Here is a 23,418-nt window from a genome sequence, read left to right on the forward strand (position 1 = left end):
TCCGCGAACGTTAGGAAAATGTTCGTTGGCTGAACATAGGACTGCTCTCAATGTGCATATAATACTCAGGCGAGATTGCATGTGTCAAGACATCGTTGCTGACATTAAACAATACGATTATGTGCAAGTAAATTTTTATGTAAATTTGTAAAAAAAAAAAAAAAAAAATAGTTGTTCACATCAATGAATACTGAATTGCTGTTTCGTTTGTTTATTTCATTTGTCTTTGTTAATTTCACACTCATGCATATCGCGGGAAATGAACATGCAGTATTTATAAAAATTATGGTTTAACGTACACTGAATACAATTAGTTTACAGTAATCATGACATTTGTTAGATAAAATATTATATAAATTTGTAGACTGAGTGGACACATCAAAAGACCGTAAATTTCAATTCATTATCTTTTTAATCAAAAACAATGACATAAATGGAATAGTTGTAGCATTCTTAGGCTAAGTATTTTACAAGCTGAAATCAACAACAAGCATTTAGCACAACGCTAAAATCAACAACAGCAACAGCATGACATAAATGACAAAATTGTTGGAGTGGGGAATTGATGGGTTACTTTTAAAAAAAAGCAGTTCAAACCAACATAAGGATTCCTATTTTAAAGAAATAATGAACTATATTTAAAAAAAGAAAAAAAAAGAAGAAATAAAGGAAAAAAACAACACTCTCCATAAACATGCACCCAGCCCGATATTTGTGTACATTTGTTGATTTAATGTGATAGGCCTTACACGTGTGGGTGGGTGTTTGCAGGGGGCACAGGCTTCCAACTATGAACATAGTGGTGGGCGGGACGTAGCTCAGTGGTACAGCGCTCGCTTGCTGCGCGGTCGGTCTGAGATCGATCCCCGTTGGTGTGCCTATTGGGCTATTTCTCGTTCCAGCCAGTGCACCATGACTGGTATATCAAAGGCTGTGGTATGTGCTATCCTGTCTGTGGGATGGTGCATATAAAAGATATGTTGCTGCTAATCGGAAAGAGTAGCCCATGAAGTGGCAACAGCGGGTTCCTCTCTCAATATCTGTGTGTGGTCCGTAAATAAAATGTGTTGAGTGCATCGTTAAATAAAAACATTTCCTTCCTGAAGATAGTGCATACCCCACACATGTGCGTGCTGAAAAATCAAAGTAATATATTAACTGCCCTTATAGGGAAGACAGTTTTGTTATTCAGATTTATTCCAGTTTGTACATAATTAGCTGAGAAAGATGCATTTTTCAATTCATATATAAATACTCTATACAGTATGGTTAATAAAAATCCCATTTGGCTAATTGTTTGGCTACAGGTATTTTTTATCCAAGGTGAGCTGTTTATTGTGTGACTCATTTGTGTCTGCATCTTAACTATTTGACTCATCTGTATCTGTATGTTTACTATTTGACTCATCTGTATCTGTATGTTTACTATTTGACTCGTCTGTATCTGTATGTTTACTGTTTGACTCATTTGTATCTGTATATTTACTATTTGACTCATTTGTATCTGTATGTTTACTATTTGACTCATCTGTATCTGTGTGTTTACCATTTGACTCATCTGTATATTTACTAATTGACTCATCTGTATCTGTATGTTTACTATTTGACTCATCTGTATCTGTGTGTTTACCATTTGAATCATCTGTATATTTACTAATTGACTCATCTGTATCTGTATGTTTACTATTTGACTCATCTGTATCTGTGTGTTTACTATTTGACTCATCTGTATCTGTGTGTTTACTATTTGACTCATCTGTATCTGTGTTACTATTTGACTCATCTGTATCTGTGTTTACTATTTGACTCATCTGTATCTGTGTTTACTATTTGACTCATCTGTATCTGTGTGTTTACTATTTGACTCATCTGTATCTGTCTGTTTACTATTTGACTCATCTGTATTAGTGTGTTTACTATTTGACTCATCTGTATGTTTACTATTTGACTCATCTGTATCTGTATGTTTACTGTTTGACTTGTGTGTAGGAAAAGACAATACAGTACTTTTTTGTTTGTTTTTTAAACCTCAGATATCAAGTTTGTTTATTTCTTGCAGATTTTATATTGACGAAGAAAGGAAGGAGGATGTGAGCGGTACGATGCCGCTGAGTGTGTTTTCCAGTCGGACCGTGGCCGGGGAGAGTAAGTTACAGCACTACCACAGCACGCCAGACTGCAGCAAGATGACCAGTGGGCAGTCAGTGCTGTCCAGCAGCTCAAAGTGGAAACGGTAATCACTTGATCACACTTACATAAATGTCAATAGGATATTGTTCCTGTAGGTTTGGAGCTGTTTTTACAGATCAGACATTTTGTCGACACTTTCTTGTAGCAAAATACAAAAGTTAGGTCATGCATATTTTAAAACAATCTAGTGACAGAACTAGTTTGGTTAAAAAGTTGAGCATTCGTTTTAACATTGTTAATTCTGAGGTGTCATTAACCCTAGAACGCCTGAACATATAAACAGCGATGTGAAAAATATCACAGTTGGTGAACAATCAACAAACAATGTAAGAAAAACAAAAAATATAATAAAATAAAGTTTTGGGATTTTTTGGCCAAATTTAGGGACCGTATCATATATGATACATTAGGTTTTAAACAGTTAGTTCCCAATGTATCATATATGATACGGTGTCGAATATTTGTGCTATTTTACGTTGCGATCAACATTATTTCATCCCTCTCAACTGTCGTCATTATTAGCAGACTAAGAAACCAGAACGTATTCAACAGGTGCTAATGTAAAATGTTAACCGTGTTATTTCATGTATGCCATATTTCTTCTTGTAAAACGAAACTGATGAACTCCAACAAAGAAATGCAACAAATTTTCCAACTGTAAACCTGCGAAATGATCAAATCATAACAATAAACTTCTTAAAAGAATTAACAACAATAACTCCAAAGATGTGAGTTTTTAGAACTAGGTCCTATCACTGGTGAAATGCGTAAAAACTATTTCTGTCTTTGTTCAAACAGAGGTGGACTTGGCATTTTTGGCATTTCACATAGCTAAAGAACGGTTTTGCTGCAGGACATAATTTGCATCGCTGGCGAGATTTGTCCCATGTTGGGAAATGGTTGTATTCGTCGCTCCGAACATCAGGTGCGACCAATTTGGAGGATTTTGGTCGTTTCACCGGTGGAGATTGATGTAACAACCGGTCTTCCTCAGACGGACGCCCACGTTTCTTTTTCTCTTTTCCAGCACTCGTCAGTGATTGGGCACACAATGCCTGGAACGTTCTCAATCTCATGATTTTTCTCTTTTCTGTGCCAATTTCACCATGATACCTTTGGTACACAAACCAGGCATTTACCAAAGCAATGGTAACAGAATACCAGAAGAGGTATAAATACCATCGAGCCGATCGCAAGTTGTACTTGTACATGGATGTGCACATGTTGAGAAGATCTATGCCACCCATAAACTTATTGTACTCTTCGACAATGGCAGGTTTGTCAACAGTTTCATATTTTTTTTCTTTTCTGTTCCAACGTCTGGCTTGTCCAACTGGGTCTGCACAAACGTATGACGATATCAGGCTGACAGGTCGGTTGTCAACCCAACAAAGACAAACCGTATTTGTCTTTTCTTCAACCATGTACTCGTAGTGCCCACGCTTGTTTTTTTTCAGTTCCTTATCATCAGATAATTTGCAATTTTTTACCCTATTCATGCGCACAGTGCCAATGTACCAAATCTTTCTTTTTTTAAATTTTTCTACAAGTGGTATAGACGAGAAGTAGTTGTCGGCAAATACTTTAAAATACCGATCTGATGGCAAAGTATTTGTCAGCTTCTCAACTACACCTGCAGCGAGACCAAGTTCTGATTTGTCATCTTTGAAGGCTGCCTGGTACAAGTCAAAGTCATAAATATAGCCATCAGACCCCGACCTACCCCATAGCTTGAATCCCCACTTGTGAGGTTTGTTTGGCATGTACACACGCAAATGTGACCTACCCTTGAAAGGGATAATGATTTCATCAACAGATTGGCACTCTTCTGGTGGTATAGTCATGCAGTTTTTCCGCATCGCCTCAAACCAACTTCTAATTTTCCATAATTTGTCTTCTTTCATTTTATCTGTTGCATTGTTATTGTCTTCAAAATGGAGCCTCGATAATAATTTCAGAAATCGATCCCGTGCCATAACACTAGAGATGGAACTATAAGCTACTTCCTGTTCCCAGTAGCATCGTGCATTAGGCATCTGTGCGAGCCCCATGAAAAAATATATCCCAAGCACCTGCTCTAGTTCCTGAGGGGTGGTATTGGTAGATTTTCCGTCTTTTTCAACACTATACTTGTTGGTTTCTTTGGCCACTGTGGCCAACATATCTGTAATGAACATTTTAAATAGTGAATACGGTGTTATCTCGCCGTCACTTGATGTAGGCAGTGGTGGCAATGTTGTATTACCATGGAACTTGGTATCTGATGGAGGGGTAAACATTTGCTTACACCACTTGTAATTGTTAGGTAGTGTTAGTTCATTATTAAGCAACTGTTGTAAAGGTATGTCATCATCACTGTCATAGTCGTCCGTTATTTTCTTTCTTTTATTGGATAACTCAATAAGTGGCACATCATCATCACTGTCACTATCAGTGACATGGTGATCCCCAATTAGCCAGTTAGTGTCATCTGGGTCTTCATTTTCAATTTCATTTTCATTCCCATCAATTTCACTTAAGTCGCCATCTATTATTTCAAGGGCATCTTTCAATGTAAAATGTTGCTCATTCATAATGAAATTGATGACACAAAATCTGAAATGGAAAACAAAAATCTACTAAAAAAATATTCTTTTATTTTACTTATTTTATTTAGGCTATTTATTTATATAATTTATTATTATTATTATTATTATTATTATTATATAATAAAGTTCTTGTTTATAATGATACATATATATATTTTCATTATTATTGCTGTGCTATAGCATTTTTAAAACACTGGCGTGTGACTGTTTTAGAGTTTGTATTTTTGAAATTCTGGTATGAGACACTTAACTTTAGTGACGTCAAACCACGAACGCCTGACGTATCATATTTGATACGCATAGTTTGGCGCCTTTTCCTGTACATGTTAAAATGTAAGTATCAGATTATTTCAGTTTACTGCATTCTTTGTTTATTACTACAAATATACATAGAATTTACTAATCAGTCCCACTCACCTGCGTGTTACATTTCTTTATCAAACATTTCTTCAGATGCGAATGTAGCCCTTTTTGTTTTCGTCCATCTTTCGACACTAATTCTCAAAAAATACGATAGGTGGCACTAGTGTTCTGTACTAAATGTGATACATTAGGCATTTGTGGACAATGGTATGTTGATTGTACAAACTGTTTTATATTTGTTAATTTTAATTAACCTAATTTATTTTGCGTATCATATTTGATACAGGCGGCGCTCTAGGGTTAAATCGTTCATTCATTTACTTATGTACAATAAAACATCTTGAAAAGTAACATATATCTATCTGCCTTTATGGGTCATCTTTTCATTAATATTTTAAAATTTTGTGAAAAATATAAATACATTACAGTTGTGAATAGTGATGTTTGTGACCATTGTGCCACTGTTTACAGCCATGATTTGAGTGTGTCCAAAACCAAGCAACAAGCATGTTTTTGGTGTGCCACTGTTTACAGCAATGATTTGAGAGGGTCATGTTTTGTAGACCAAGCAACAAGCATGTTTTTGGTGTGCCACTGTTTACAGCAATGATTTGAGAGGGTCGTGTTTTGTAGACCAAGCAACAGAGCTGGGCGGTCAGGGGTTGAATTTTTTTTTTTTTACCACTATCCCAAAGGAATAGTGAATTTCAAAAAACACTATTCCGTCTAAAAATGTACTATTCCTTCAATTATTAATGTACTACTAGTTTTCCTGACTGTGCTACGTCGCCCTGTACAACATTGCATAACGAACAATTGTTTACATACCAGTCTATGCTGCGTACTAGCTGGAATTACAAACAAACATTAGTCTTGATCAAAAAGACGTTTATTTTGTACCGGTAAGTGCATGAGAAAGGTCTTAGTAGTGTGAGGATTTGTTCTGCAGAAAAATGTAGCTGAAGAAAAAGCGTAAGCGGAATAGTCGCAGGCGATTTTCGGTATTCCATGATTTATTTTCACTTTCATGACGGAATATTGGAAGAACTGTTTTACTATTCCGTTTCTAAATTTACTATTTGCGGAATAGCGTAAAATTCGACCCCAGGCGGTATACCATATATACCATTCAGTATCGGTATCTGTATACCATATATACTGTTCAGTATCGGTATCATGTCAATACCAATTCACCGTACTGAGAAAATTTCAAAATACAGAAATTTTGGTATTGAAAAATGTTTCCCGCCATTTAGTAAAGCACTAACAACATATGAGGAGTTCAGGCGCAAAACCTCGTAAATGCCACATCCATGAAAATTGAGATAACCATTGGAGACAAATCTTCTCAGTCCCTGGTACCCGATGAGCAAATAAATTTTGCTTCAAAAGCCTGTTAGTCCCACTCTAAATCCAAGCTAGAATACAATTTCTTTGCAGAACCTCGGAAACGCCATCTGAGTTTGTCTGCAGAACCACATAGTTTGTAGACCGCCAATCACATGTGTGCATCAGATCACATGACGCATAAGATGGCCGCGCCCATGATAAGCATTTTTGCGCGGTGAATTCGTATAATTCCTCCGGATTTTGGCCAATTTATCCACGCTAGTTATGGAAACTTATGATGCAGTTGACGAACTTGTGATGTTATCACCAACAGGAAAGTATAAACGACGTAGGCCATGATGTTCGGCCCATTCTATAGCCAAAACAGCTTGCTACAGTGGTAAAGGTTTGATTCCTCGTGTAACATGCACACATGTGACCAGGAATTATGTGGTGTGCCAATTTGTTCAATATTGTATAAAATTACACTCACTAGGCCAATTTCAATAAATCGATGGATGTGTGTTTAAATTGGGGAGGGGGCGGGATGACTGACTGAACTTTCGTGTAATATTTTGATGACTTCCAATGGGGGATGGAGTATGTTCATAATGTTGTGACCCAACTGGCATTATTTTCCAGTCATTTTTCCATAATTATAATTCTAGAGTGAGTATCTTACTGTCATTGTTATTACACTGGGATGGCAGAATCGTTTTAAATAAGTGTCAATTTTAATGCTTTGTGAAGGCTAGGAACAATAGGTCAGCAACTGCCAAACTTTGGTATATCCATGGACAAGTAAAGTTCTTCTTTTTTAAATGTTTAATTCAACCTTCACTTTTAAGATGTTTCTAATTGTCTGTTCTTTGATTCTGCAACATTTCCATAAGACTAGTCTCCAGAAATGGACTTACTGAGTTGTGCAAACAAACCGAAGGTGGACTTTCTTGGTTTTGCAGAAAAATCATCACATATTGGTAGTTACCGAGTTTTTGAATAAAGGTTCGTTTTCTACATTCATATTTTTTGTTTATTGCTCCATAACCATTTCATGACATGAAAAGTGGAATTAGTGAGAATTAAAATTACCATCAGGTTAAAATCTCCATTTTAAAACAAAGTCAGATGGACGTACTGGGTTTTGCACCTGAACTCCTCATATCTAACGAACATAAAATGGTTCAGTATAAATCAGACGAGAGGTCTGTGTATGGAATTAAATTTTATGTACATGAAATTAGCGTGTGGGCCTTAACTCAGGCATGCATGCATTTAAAGCCGAGTATATCGAAAATATCACTTGATATCGTTACTTGTATTGTGTCAATACCGAATGCCATACCGATACCGAGGTAATCACCCCCCAAAATACTGATACCAATAACGAATCTTAAATTTCAATACCACCCAGCTCTACCAAGTAACAAGCATGTCTTTTGTATGCTACTGTTTACAGTAGTGATTTGAGTGGGTCGTGTTTTGTAGACCAAGTAGCAAGCATGTTTTTTCACGTGCCACTGTTTACAGGAATTATTTGAATGGGTAATGTTTTGTAGACCAAGCAGCAAGCATGTTTTTGGTATGCCCTTGCGTGTGAAGCGGAGTACTCTGCCGTCAGCCATTGAGACAGATGAAAGGTTCATGGACAACTTCCAACCTCTTGATACGAGTGCTAGAGAACATGGTAAGACGATATATATATAGATATGGTAAAGATATGGTTTATTAGTTCTTTGTCTTGATACGAGTGCTAGAGAAAATGGTAAGGTGATATATATATAGATATGGTAAAGATATGGTTTATTAGTTCTTTGTCTTTATACGAGTGCTAGAGAAAATGGTAAGACGATATATATATAGATATGGTAAAGATATGGTTTATTAGTTCTTTGTCTTGATACGAGTACTAGAGAACATGGTAAGGTGATATATATATATATATATATATATATATATATACTACTCAAAAGAATTTAAGGGTCAAAAATTTATAACCAAATAAGTTTCAGAGTGTATTAGATTGATGATGTAAACTACACCAATTTTTTTATTTATTGTTCCATATTTACAAAAACCCACAAATAAACGTCACTGTATACAAGAAAGTCACATGACATGCTGTCAAAGTTGAAGGTTGTCAAACATGGATTTTACATATTAGAACATTCGTTTAATAGTGTGTGAATCCACCCCTGGCGCGAATACACTCGACACATCGTTGCCTCATGCTGTTGATCAGACGTCTGAAGAACTCTTGGGGAATGGCCTGCCACTCTGCCATAAGAAGTTGACCCAGATCATGAATGTTGGCCGGAGGGGCATGGTTATCCCAAACTCTCCTGCCTAATTCGTCCCAGTTGTGCTCTATTGGGGCCAAGTCAGGCGAATATGCTGGCCAATCCATCCTGGCGATACCTTGTTGTCTGAGAAAGTCCGTGACCACCCTTGCGCGGTGGGGTCTGGCATTGTCATCCTGCAGAACTGCCCCGCCGCCAATCTGCTGAAGGCCTGGGAGAACCAACGGCCGGATAATCTCATTCAGATAGCGGATTCCATTCAGATTGCCATCCACCACATAGAGGGGGGTCCTGTGGTGGATAGAGATGCCGCCCCACACCATGACGCTGCCACCACCGAACCGCTGACGTTGTCTAACGTTAACGTCAGCGAAGCGCTCCCCAGGACGTCTGTAGACACGAACCCGACCGTCGTTGAACTGGAGACTAAACTTGGATCATCAGTGAACATCACTCGACCCCACTGAACACGTTGCCACCGCATATGAAGCGTGCACCAGTGACGTCTGGCCGTTCTGTGACGTGGTAGGAGTGGTGGTCAAACAGCCTGGCGACAGCAGCGTAGATTATTGGCTCTCAGACGATTGCGTATGGTTTGATCAGACACTCGAGTTCCAATCGCAGTCTGCAGATTGTCACGTAATCGGCGTGCAGTGGTTGTGCGTTGACGTAGAGCCATATTAGTGATGTAGCGGTCCTCTCTATTTGTAGTGCTTCGGGGTCTTCCCGAATGTGGACGATTTCGAACAGAATTCGTTGCTTGGTACCGTTGCCACAGTCGGCCAACGACACTCTGACTGACACCAAGTCTCAGAGCAACATTTCTTTGCGTATTGCCATCCTGAAGCCAAGCAATAGCCCTTCCTCGATCTTCGATAGTCAGTTGAAGTCGTACCATTGTCGAATTTGGAGTGTGCACCGTACACGAACGCAAGCTCCAATTATACGGAAATTCAGCATTGGGAACATGGAATACACGTGCAAAGCGTGCAAATGAAGCGCTTTGTGAAAAAGCAAGTTATGGGCACTTAGCAGACCTTTCGCTCTCGCCCTAATTTACGTGCAAATGTAAGCATGTTTTCGCCATTAGAACTAGTCGACAGTGTCAATGACAGTGGATTTTAATTCATTTATGGGTTGCTTAGACCCACTTTCATCAAAATGGAACAATACCATGCGTGAGATTATGGTCTAGCTAATATAATTGACATTCAGAAAATAATGTCGAAAATATCGTCTGACCCTTAAATTCTTTTGAGTAGTATATATATAGTCGAGCACCATTGTGTTGATATCATGGGGACTACAAAAAGATATCAACTTAACCAAATATCGACTCAACATTAAGTGAAACATGTAATAAAAATGTTTTTTTATCGATTCATACATTTTTTATTTAGGCCGATGAAAATTGTTATTCTGTGAAAAATAAATTAATCAATCTATTGTACCGCTGTGCACGTTCTGAACAAAGTTAATCATCATTTAAAATTTCTATAAATTGTAAAATTAAAATCTCTGTGGATGTTAGAACAATCTAATACTGTTTTTAACAAACATGAATTTATAAGAAAGTTAAAATAACAAAATACAGTTACACCAAATGAATTGTAGAAGAACAAATACCAAATTCCACACCTAATTCATAAAGTCTAGGAATAATGTTATTCGCATCAAAGCTACAGAGCTAAAACATTACACATCGATGTCTTGTCATTTTCCGTGACAATCCTTACATCAACTTCAGATACAGCAGGGCCACGGGCAGTTAACATCTCTTTAACAAAGCCGTCGTCTGGCATGGGACCCTAGGTGGTAAAGCACCCGGCTGTCGTCAGCACATGCATATTGCTCCTCATACCCGAATCTCTTGACTCAGTTGACATAAGAAACCGAGATCGCTGCCTTCTTTGTCAATTAGCAAGTTAACCTATCAAGACAAATTAATCCTACTTTTACCAGATCACAATTTCTCATTATCGGCTAGCATTTTCTTTTAAGCTTGATAAGACCATTTTAGTACCTAGTTAAGTGGTTTAGATCATTTTATTTGTTAATGTTACACGTGAACTGTTACAGTAACTACATGTACAAATCATGTGTTTACAGTCAATTGTTGGTAACTCTTTTAATGGTTGGTTACATGCTCACAATACCAGTACGGCATTGATTTTAGATCGTGCAATTCATATCTATCTTTTTAAATATTTTATTTATTTTAAAATAATATTATTATCGACACATAGAGACATTTTTCCATATAAAAGTCTACGTTGGGATCCAAAAATATATCAACACAAACGTAATATCGACTCAAGACGTATCAACTCAACCAAGATAAAAGCCTGATAGTTAATACACATTTTGGCCGGGACCGTCCTGTCATATCGACACAAGTGATATATCGACTCAAGCAAGTTCGACACAACAGTGCTCGACTATATATATATAATTATATGGTAAAGATTTGATTTATTAATTCTATCCCTTGATACAAGTGCTAGAGAACTTGGTAATGTTACTTTATTTCCGCTGTGGCATGCGGATACTTGACATTGCTGACGACATTAGACTGTCAAAGCGGTGACGGGCCCCCCGTCAGTTTACACGGCTACCAGTAACTGGCCTGTGCAGATCGCTTCTTCCAGCAAGCAGACGGAGCCCTGTAACGAACTGGAAGATTGCATCATCGGCTAACCGTTCGGTACTGTCGTCCCGTGATCGATCGAAGTGGTACAGCATCTAGGGTTCCACCGGTCCGTGTCTCCATTTGCAGTCAGTACATCGGACCGTCCACACCGGTCGGCAGCTGATCCCGCGTTCAGGGTTTACACCGGCTCCTGACAGGACCATCCACTGTCTGTGTTTCCGTTTGCAGTCAGTACATTGGACCGTCCACACCGATTGCAGACAGTACATCGAATTGAATTGCCTGTGCCAGGTTCTGAGCGATTTTCCAGATGATGTGTCGGCGCCTTCCGTGATAGAAGATCCGGAGGCAGTGAACCACATGGCTTTGAGCGATTGTCTTGCTGCAGTGTATGAGATGTTTTCGTCATTGCACCATCCACTGGCACCATTCTAGAAGGTTTCCGTTTTTATGACTGATCCGATGTCGTGGTTTCCATGAGTCAGCTTTGTTTGTGGCGTTCCCCATTCATCACAACGAATGTATCCCGTCTTCAACCTATCCTTCAACGGTGTGGTGCCAGCCTTGGATGACGCGGTTTCCGGGTGGACCAGACGTCTTCCTAGAACTTACAGATCGGCATGTCCAGTCGATGGCTTCATTTCAGCGTAGATGTTTGTACCTGGCGTCCATAGCTCCTCAGGTGCAGGATGCCAGATGATATGCCTTGTTCCAGCCGTCGGCTTCGATGTTGGTCTGCCTTACATCTTTTGTGACGTCGATGTCCACTACTGTTGCACACTATCGTCAACCGGCATGCCTGAAGCGATCCATTCTTGACTTTCAACAAGCTGGACATCTTGGCAGACCTGTGGTCTACATCCAAGCTCTTTGCCGTGAAGGGGTTCGACGTTACAAGCGTTCCGGGTTGGTGATGAAGACAGTCTACTGGTCCGGTCACTTGTGTTGGGACCCCGTGCGTCCGTCCATCTGTTCAGCGATATTCGGCAGATCGTTCTCTATATCCGGTGGCGATGCAAGACAGTCGCTACTTCAGCTGGTTCCAGAAGTCATCCAGTTGCCATCACGTGGTACGGGGTTTTTACCGTGATTGTTTTACTACGGTTCATTGCGGCTTATCAACTCACTGACGTTCACTGTTGATACCGCCAGCGTTTCTGACTGATGCTGTCTAGATTGTCTCTGCTGATGTCTCGCACCGGGTGGTGTGACGGCCGTGGATTTTAGCCGGTTGCTGTTTGCGTTGCTTCACTTCCACGTATATCAGGCATATAGCGTAGCGGGTCTCTGTGCTGTCATTGGCTCTTGACTGTTTCATGGGATCACTGTTTCCGAAGTCCTGGTTTCTGCATCACTTTACTACTGTTTCATGAAGTATCATTGCAAGAGTGATTTTGACCTTGGCACAAGATATGACGCTTAGAGGTCGACTCCAGCTTCGCCGTATCCAGTTGTTTCTGAATCCATGCATTCAGTACTAATTGCTGATCCGGTTACCATTCGCCCTGCAGTCCAGTCCTTGATGGTGGCAACGCCAGGCGAACGTCTTCGACGGAGTTTCTTTGTGGCCATTCCAGGCGACTTATCATCTGTTCGCCGATGCGTCACCTCAGCGACCAGACATTGTCCGGGTTGTGGTCTCAAGAAGCATCCATGTTATACGTCATCCTTCTGGCATCAAGAGTTGATTGGAGCAACTCTTATGGTGGTCACAGACAGTATGACCGTGGCGGCTTACATCAATCGACAGGGCGGCACACTCCAGCAGTCTTCTGCAGCTGACGTTTCGCCTGTATGACTTGGTGCATGATGTGCCTCTGCAGTTCCGTGCACGACATATTCCATTGGTCTCCAACGTCCTAGCAGACTGTTTATCCAGGGTGTCATCTCCTCAATCAACCGAGTGGATGCTACATCCGGAGGCTTTTCGATGGGTGTGCAAGCGTCTCTGGATACTGAAGCTCGACCTGTTCCACGAAGTTCAACCTTCAACTTCGGGTCTATGTGTCGCCAGTTCCAGATCCAGATGCCATCGACCTAGATGCTCTCGCCATCAGCTGGGATCAGATGGATTGCCATAGGTCTGACGAAGCAGGGTTTTTCTTCTCAGTCTACTGCGGCAATTCTGACGGCTCATCGATCATCTCCTACTGTGGCATACAATGTCCGATGATGCCTGCGGCATCAACTCCAGTCTCAGACGGTTCCTGTACCTCGTCTGGCTGATTTCCTGGTGTACCTCCGTATATCTCTGAATCTCAAGGGCTCAACGATTGCGAGTTACGTCTCGGTCTTCGCTACTGTCCGTGATCCTGCTACTGGTACAAAGTTATCTGCTATCCCAGAGATCCATAAGATGATCCATGGGTTTCAATCAGAAGATCAAGTTCATCGCTTCATCCTCCGAAGTGGGTCTTGAATCTGGTTTTGAGGTCCTTGACTGTGGTACCCTATGAGCCGATGAAAGAGTCCTCCTTGAAAGCTGTTACTTGGACGACTGTCTTCTTGTTGGGGTTCCCAACAGCTGCTCGTGTTTCTGAACTACATGCCTTGGATGTGGACCTAGTTCGGTTTCACCGTGAATGCAAGTCAGTTACATTGGGGTTCCTCATGAACTTTGTGGCGAAGAATCAGCTTCCTGATCAACCGCCGCGAACATATGTGGTCCAAGAGTTATCGTCCATCCTGGGTCCGGCTGATACTGAAGTCTTGGCTTTGTGTCCTGTTCGAGCTCTGAACCACTATTTTGAAAGGACTCGCTTGTTCGCCAATACCATTCGAGGTTGTTCCTTTCTTGTCACCAGATGCGCTTAACAGTCATTACCAAGAATACTGTGGCTCCTTGGATTGGATCTACGATTCTGTTGGCGTACCAGACTACAGGTTTGCCTGCAAATTCTGCCTCAAACCCGCATGAACTGCGTGCACTGGCCGCCACCATGTCTTTGCAAACACTCCTATCCAGCACATACTCACTGGCTGTTTCTGAGCGACGGACTCCATCTTGTCAACTCTTAACTGAGGGACGTCTCCACTGAGCCATCCTCGTTGCCGTTGAGGGTTGCTGTTGGATTCTAGGCTGCACACCGAGATGTCCTTCGAATCGACAGCTGAGGACTGCTGAGACATTTGTTCTTTTGCACCTTTCACGTACTGGTGCTGGAACTTTTGTCTGGATAACATTTTCCTTTGCACAATCTGCATTTGGTATTATCTTTCCCAAATGGACTAACAGGTTTTTGGTGTACTGGTCAGAAAACACTCGGACCTGTTTAGTTCAGAGTTCTGATGGATGCACCCATACAATGTATATGCTCGTTATTTTTAATAACACTTCAATACATTGGGAGGTTACCTAATACCTGCATCCCTGGTGGCTACGTCTTCCCACCTGTCAGAACCTGCATATGATGTGGCTTCCGTCTCCAGTTCCTGTTGGTTTCTTGGTGTCGGGCTTGCCACTGCTGACGGATGCCGCCTTTCCGGTTGTTGTTTCTAACATCACCTGCATTGGGCTGTGACAGGCATCCCTTTGAAGAGGGGTCTTTATGGTTGGCCTAACTCTTCCACTGGTAAGTCTCCCTCTGGTCTCTGGGAGTTTTTAAGAGCATCTTCGGATTTGGTACCCACCACCATCTGTTGAATGCTGCACTTGTTTTGAGGACAGGTAATATTGAAAAGAAATGGAGAAAACTTTAAGTGTTTTCTCTTTTATAGAGATATTACCTGTCCTCAAGGGTTTATTCCCACCCGTGCCTCCCCGCTTCCCGTCATCTGTGTCATGCGCTCAGTGAAAAAGAAGGAAGCTATAGTCACATGACCGGAACTACAAGGGAGCATGCCGTAGAAGATTTAGGCCATCCCATTATCTGTTGGGATGATCGGACCAGTCCACTTGCGTGGGGGGAAATGCACTTGTTTTGAGGACAGGTAATATCGCTATAAAAGAGAAAACACTTAAAGTTTTCTCCAATTTTGACCTTTGCTCCTGATGCAATTTTTCTCTACTAACATGTACGGTTAACTACAAATAGTGACGCATTGTTACCATATTGCTTTCTATGAAGTTGGTTAGTTGTTCAAGTTACAATTATAATATATACCAGAAGAATCATAAATAAAAAAAAATTCTCCTTTAATTTGTCACAACATGTGTTGGTTACATTGTTAATTACTTATTGTATTATGAAACGTAATTTACAAAAACATGAAATGGAAAATAGCTTTTTTAAAAACGGAAAACGACTGGGTCTACAATCAAAATTATTGTTTGTCTTCCAATATTGTTTATCTTACAGATGTGTTTGACACACACATGCATTCATCTGGGTATCTCTCAATGAATCAACCTGATACTTCAATCGCCATGGAAACAAACTCATGTAACCCAACGCCCTTTTCGCACCGACAGATCAGTCATGTTGATAGTGTTGTGGAGACTGGTAACAAAAACATTGAGGACCAGTCGAACCAGTCACTGAACTGTGGTGTGAAACCTCAGACCTGTCACCAGAAGGTGAAGAACAGTTCTTCCCAGAAGGTGAAGGACAACCCTCATCGGATATGTTTAACAGATCAAGTACAGGCTACCACAGCAGTTTCAAGCACAACAAGGTATTTACTTTTATTAGCAAAACAGGTATGTGATAATGATATCGACTGCGACAAGGTAAGTGATAGCATTTTTAACCAATACCAATCAACATCTATACAATATCTAATAATATCATCAGCAGCTACAAGGTATTTTATAATATCAAAAGTAAAGTATTTTTTAGTATCATCAGCTACAAGCTACAGTATTAATACTATCATCATCAGCTACAGGGTATCATCATCAGCTACAGGGTATCTTATAGTATCATCAGCTACAGGGTATCTTATAGTATCATCAGCTACAGGGTATCTTATAGTATCATCATCAGTTACAAGGTATCATCATCAGCTACAGGATATCTTATAGTATCATCAACAGCTACAGGGTATCTTATACTATCATCATCAGCTACATGGTATCTTATACTATCATCATTAGCTACAGGGTATCTTATACTATCATCATCGGCTACAGGGTATCTTATAGTATCATCAACAGCTACAGGGTATCTTATAGTATCATCAACAGCTACAGGGTATCTTATAGTATCATCGGTTACAAGGTATCTTATAGTATCATCAACAGCTACAGGGTATCTTATAGTATCATCATCAGCTACATGATACTTTATGGTATCATCATCAGTTACAAGGTATCTTATACTATCATCATCAGTTACAAGGTATCTTATAGTATCATCATCAGCTACAGGGTATATTATAGTATCATCATCGGCTACATGGTATCTTACAGTATCATCAGCTACAGGGTATCTTATAGTATCATCATCAGCTACATGATACTTTATGGTATCATCATCAGCTACAGGGTATCTTATAGTATCATCATCAGTTACAAGGTATCATCATCTACAGGGTATCTTATACTATCATCATCAGCTACAGGGTATCTTATAGTATCATCAGTTACAAGGTATCATCAGCTTCAGAGTATCTTATAGTATCATCATCAGTTACAAGGTATCTTATACTATCATTATCAGCTACAGGGTATCTTATAGTATCATCATCAGCTACAGGGTATCTTATAGTATCATCAGTTACAAGGTATCTTATAGTATCATCAACAGCTACAGGGTATCTTATAGTATCATCATCAGCTACATGATACTTTATGGTATCATCATCAGTTACAAGGTATCTTATACTATCATCATCAGTTACAAGGTATCTTATAGTATCATCATCAGCTACAGGGTATCTTATAATCTCATCATCGGCTACATGGTATCTTATAGTATCATCATCAGCTACAGGGTATCTTATAGTACCATCATCAGTTACTAGGTATCAGCAGCTACAGGATATCTTATAGTATCATCAGTTACAAGGTATCATCATCTACAGGGTATCTTATAGTATCATCATCACCTACAGGGTATCTTATAGTATCATCAGTTACAAGGTATCATCATCAGCTACAGGATATCTTATAGTATCATCATCAGTTACAAGGTATCTTATACTATCATCAGCTACAGGGTATCTTATAGTATCATCATCGGCTACAAGGTATCTTATACTATCATCATTAGCTACAGGGTATCTTATACTATCATCATCGGCTACATGGTATCTTATACTATCATCATCGGCTACAGGGTATCTTATAGTATCATCAACAGCTACAGGGTATCTTATGGTATCATCAACATCTACAGGGTATCTTATAGTATCATCGGTTACAAGGTATCTTATAGTATCATCAACAGCTACAGGGTATCTTATAGTATCATCATCAGCTACATGATACTTTATGGTATCATCATCAGTTACAAGGTATCTTATACTATCATCATCAGTTACAAGGTATCTTATAGTATCATCATCAGCTACAGGGTATATTACAGTATCATCATCGGCTACATGGTATCTTACAGTATCATCATCAGCTACAGGGTATCTTATAGTATCATCAGCTACATGATACTTTATGGTATCATCATCAGCTACAGGGTATCTTATAGTATCATCATCAGTTACAAGGTATCATCATCTACAGGGTATCTTATACTATCATCATCAGCTACAGGGTATCTTATAGTATCATCAGTTACAAGGTATCATCAGCTTCAGAGTATCTTATAGTATCATCATCAGTTACAAGGTATCATCATCTACAGGGTATCTTATACTATCATCATCAGCTACAGGGTATCTTATAGTATCATCAGTTACAAGGTATCATCAGCTTCAGAGTATCTTATAGTATCATCATCAGTTACAAGGTATCTTATACTATCATCATCAGCTACAGGGTATCTTATAGTATCATCATCAGCTACAGGGTATCTTATAGTATCATCATCAGTTACAAGGTATCTTATAGTATCATCAACAGCTACAGGGTATCTTATAGTATCATCATCAGCTACATGATACTTTATGGTATCATCATCAGTTACAAGGTATCTTATACTATCATCATCAGTTACAAGGTATCTTATAGTATCATCATCAGCTACAGGGTATCTTATAATATCATCATCGGCTACATGGTATCTTATAGTATCATCATCAGCTACAGGGTATCTTATAGTACCATCATCAGTTACTAGGTATCAGCAGCTACAGGATATCTTATAGTATCATCATCAGTTACAAGGTATCTTATACTATCATCATTAGCTACAGGGTATCTTATACTATCATCATCGGCTACATGGTATCTTATAGTATCATCACCTACAAGGTATCTTATACTATCATCGACAGCTACCGGGTATCTTACAATATCATCATCAGCTACAGGGTATCTTATAGTATCATCAACAGCTACAGGGTATCTTATAATATCATCGACAGCTACCGGGCATCTTACAATATCATCATCAGCTACAGGGTATCTTATAGTATCATCATCAGCTGTAGGGTATCTTATAGTATCATCAACAGCTACCGGGTATCTTACAATATCATTATCAACTACAGGGTATCTTATAGTATCATCATCAGCTGTAGGGTATCTTATAGTATCATCAGCTACAGGGTATCTTATAGTATCATCATCAGCTACAGGGTATCTTATAGTATCATCATCAGCTGTAGGGTATCTTATAGTATCATCAGCTACAGGGTATCTTATAGTATCATCAACAGCTACAGGGTATCTTATAGTATCATCAACAGTTACAGGGTATCTTATCAGCTACAGGGTATTTTATAGTATCATCAGCTACAGGGTATCTTATACTATCATCAGCTACAGGGTATCTTATATTATCATCGACAGCTACTGGGTATCTTATAGTATCATCATCAGTTACAGGGTATCTTATAATATCATCAGTTACAGGGTATCTTATAATATCATCAGTTACAGGGTATCTTATAGTATCATCATCAGTTACAGGGTATCTTATAGTATCATCATCAGTTACAGGGTATCTTATAATATCATCATCAGTTACAGGGTATCTTATAGTATCATCATCAGCTACAGGGTATCTTATCATCAACTACAAGGTATCTTATAATATCATCGACAGCTACAGGGTATCTTACAGTATTATCAGCTATAGGGTATCTTATAGTATCATCAGCTACAGGGTATCTTATAGTACCATCATCAGTTACTAGGTATCATCAGCTACAGGATATCTTATAGTATCATCATCAGCTACAGGGTATCTTATAGTATCATCAGTTACTAGGTATCATCAGCTATAGGGTATCTTATAGTATCATCAGCTACAGGGTATCTTATAATAGCATCAACAGCTACAGGGTATCTTATATCATCAACAGCTACAGGGTATCTTATCATCAACTACAGGTATCTTATAGTATCATCAACAGTTACAGGGTATCTTATCATCAGCTACAGGGTATTTTATAGTATCATCATCAGTTACAGGGTATCTTATAATATCATCAGCTACAGGGTATCTGATACTATCATCAGCTACAGGGTATCTTATAGTATCATCGACAGCTACAGGGTATCTTATAGTATCATCATCAGTTACAGGGTATCTTGTAATATCATCATCAGTTACAGGGTATCTTATAGTATCATCATCAGTTACAGGGTATCTTATAATATCATCAGTTACAGGGTATCTTATAGTATCATCAGTTACAGGGTATCTTATAATATCAGTTACATGGTATCTTATAGTATCATCATCAGCTACAGGGTATCTTATCAACTACAAGGTATCTTATAATATCATCGAGAGCTACAGGGTATCTTACAGTATTATCAGCTATAGGGTATCTTATAGTATCATCATCAGCTACAGGGTATCTTATAGTACCATCATCAGTTACTAGGTATTATCAGCTACAGGATATCTTATAGTATCATCATCAGCTACAGGGTTTCTTATAGTATCATCAGTTACTAGGTATCATCAGCTATAGGGTATCTTATAGTATCAGCTACAGGGTATCTTATAGTATCATCATCAGCTACATGATACTTTATGGTATCATCATCAGCTACAGGGTATCTTATAGTATCATCATCAGTTACAAGGTATCATCATCTACAGGGTATCTTATACTATCATCATCAGCTACAGGGTATCTTATAGTATCATCAGTTACAAGGTATCATCAGCTTCAGAGTATCTTATAGTATCATCATCAGTTACAAGGTATCTTATACTATCATTATCAGCTACAGGGTATCTTATAGTATCATCATCAGCTACAGGGTATCTTATAGTATCATCAGTTACAAGGTATCTTATAGTATCATCAACAGCTACAGGGTATCTTATAGTATCATCATCAGCTACATGATACTTTATGGTATCATCATCAGTTACAAGGTATCTTATACTATCATCATCAGTTACAAGGTATCTTATAGTATCATCATCAGCTACAGGGTATCTTATAATCTCATCATCGGCTACATGGTATCTTATAGTATCATCATCAGCTACAGGGTATCTTATAGTACCATCATCAGTTACTAGGTATCAGCAGCTACAGGATATCTTATAGTATCATCAGTTACAAGGTATCATCATCTACAGGGTATCTTATAGTATCATCATCACCTACAGGGTATCTTATAGTATCATCAGTTACAAGGTATCATCATCAGCTACAGGATATCTTATAGTATCATCATCAGTTACAAGGTATCTTATACTATCATCAGCTACAGGGTATCTTATAGTATCATCATCGGCTACAAGGTATCTTATACTATCATCATTAGCTACAGGGTATCTTATACTATCATCATCGGCTACATGGTATCTTATACTATCATCATCGGCTACAGGGTATCTTATAGTATCATCAACAGCTACAGGGTATCTTATGGTATCATCAACATCTACAGGGTATCTTATAGTATCATCGGTTACAAGGTATCTTATAGTATCATCAACAGCTACAGGGTATCTTATAGTATCATCATCAGCTACATGATACTTTATGGTATCATCATCAGTTACAAGGTATCTTATACTATCATCATCAGTTACAAGGTATCTTATAGTATCATCATCAGCTACAGGGTATATTACAGTATCATCATCGGCTACATGGTATCTTACAGTATCATCATCAGCTACAGGGTATCTTATAGTATCATCAGCTACATGATACTTTATGGTATCATCATCAGCTACAGGGTATCTTATAGTATCATCATCAGTTACAAGGTATCATCATCTACAGGGTATCTTATACTATCATCATCAGCTACAGGGTATCTTATAGTATCATCAGTTACAAGGTATCATCAGCTTCAGAGTATCTTATAGTATCATCATCAGTTACAAGGTATCATCATCTACAGGGTATCTTATACTATCATCATCAGCTACAGGGTATCTTATAGTATCATCAGTTACAAGGTATCATCAGCTTCAGAGTATCTTATAGTATCATCATCAGTTACAAGGTATCTTATACTATCATCATCAGCTACAGGGTATCTTATAGTATCATCATCAGCTACAGGGTATCTTATAGTATCATCATCAGTTACAAGGTATCTTATAGTATCATCAACAGCTACAGGGTATCTTATAGTATCATCATCAGCTACATGATACTTTATGGTATCATCATCAGTTACAAGGTATCTTATACTATCATCATCAGTTACAAGGTATCTTATAGTATCATCATCAGCTACAGGGTATCTTATAATATCATCATCGGCTACATGGTATCTTATAGTATCATCATCAGCTACAGGGTATCTTATAGTACCATCATCAGTTACTAGGTATCAGCAGCTACAGGATATCTTATAGTATCATCATCAGTTACAAGGTATCTTATACTATCATCATTAGCTACAGGGTATCTTATACTATCATCATCGGCTACATGGTATCTTATAGTATCATCACCTACAAGGTATCTTATACTATCATCGACAGCTACCGGGTATCTTACAATATCATCATCAGCTACAGGGTATCTTATAGTATCATCAACAGCTACAGGGTATCTTATAATATCATCGACAGCTACCGGGCATCTTACAATATCATCATCAGCTACAGGGTATCTTATAGTATCATCATCAGCTGTAGGGTATCTTATAGTATCATCAACAGCTACCGGGTATCTTACAATATCATTATCAACTACAGGGTATCTTATAGTATCATCATCAGCTGTAGGGTATCTTATAGTATCATCAGCTACAGGGTATCTTATAGTATCATCATCAGCTACAGGGTATCTTATAGTATCATCATCAGCTGTAGGGTATCTTATAGTATCATCAGCTACAGGGTATCTTATAGTATCATCAACAGCTACAGGGTATCTTATAGTATCATCAACAGTTACAGGGTATCTTATCAGCTACAGGGTATTTTATAGTATCATCAGCTACAGGGTATCTTATACTATCATCAGCTACAGGGTATCTTATATTATCATCGACAGCTACTGGGTATCTTATAGTATCATCATCAGTTACAGGGTATCTTATAATATCATCAGTTACAGGGTATCTTATAATATCATCAGTTACAGGGTATCTTATAGTATCATCATCAGTTACAGGGTATCTTATAGTATCATCATCAGTTACAGGGTATCTTATAATATCATCATCAGTTACAGGGTATCTTATAGTATCATCATCAGCTACAGGGTATCTTATCATCAACTACAAGGTATCTTATAATATCATCGACAGCTACAGGGTATCTTACAGTATTATCAGCTATAGGGTATCTTATAGTATCATCAGCTACAGGGTATCTTATAGTACCATCATCAGTTACTAGGTATCATCAGCTACAGGATATCTTATAGTATCATCATCAGCTACAGGGTATCTTATAGTATCATCAGTTACTAGGTATCATCAGCTATAGGGTATCTTATAGTATCATCAGCTACAGGGTATCTTATAATAGCATCAACAGCTACAGGGTATCTTATATCA

General features: G+C 38.7%; 1 protein-coding gene across 1 annotated transcript in view; it reads left to right on the forward strand.

The window, feature by feature from the left end:
• Positions 1–23,418, forward strand: part of LOC121371902 (dual specificity protein kinase TTK-like) — a 99,519-nt gene that overhangs the window by 44,595 nt on the left and 31,506 nt on the right. The window contains exons 11-13 of the mRNA XM_041498133.1: positions 2,060–2,233; positions 8,030–8,157; positions 15,719–16,034. Of these exons, the coding sequence (XP_041354067.1) occupies positions 2,060–2,233; positions 8,030–8,157; positions 15,719–16,034 (618 nt within the window). The remainder of the gene's footprint in view (positions 1–2,059; positions 2,234–8,029; positions 8,158–15,718; positions 16,035–23,418) is intronic.

This window comes from Gigantopelta aegis, chromosome 4 (assembly GCF_016097555.1).
Source record: "Gigantopelta aegis isolate Gae_Host chromosome 4, Gae_host_genome, whole genome shotgun sequence".
Classification (NCBI taxonomy): domain Eukaryota; kingdom Metazoa; phylum Mollusca; class Gastropoda; order Neomphalida; family Peltospiridae; genus Gigantopelta; species Gigantopelta aegis.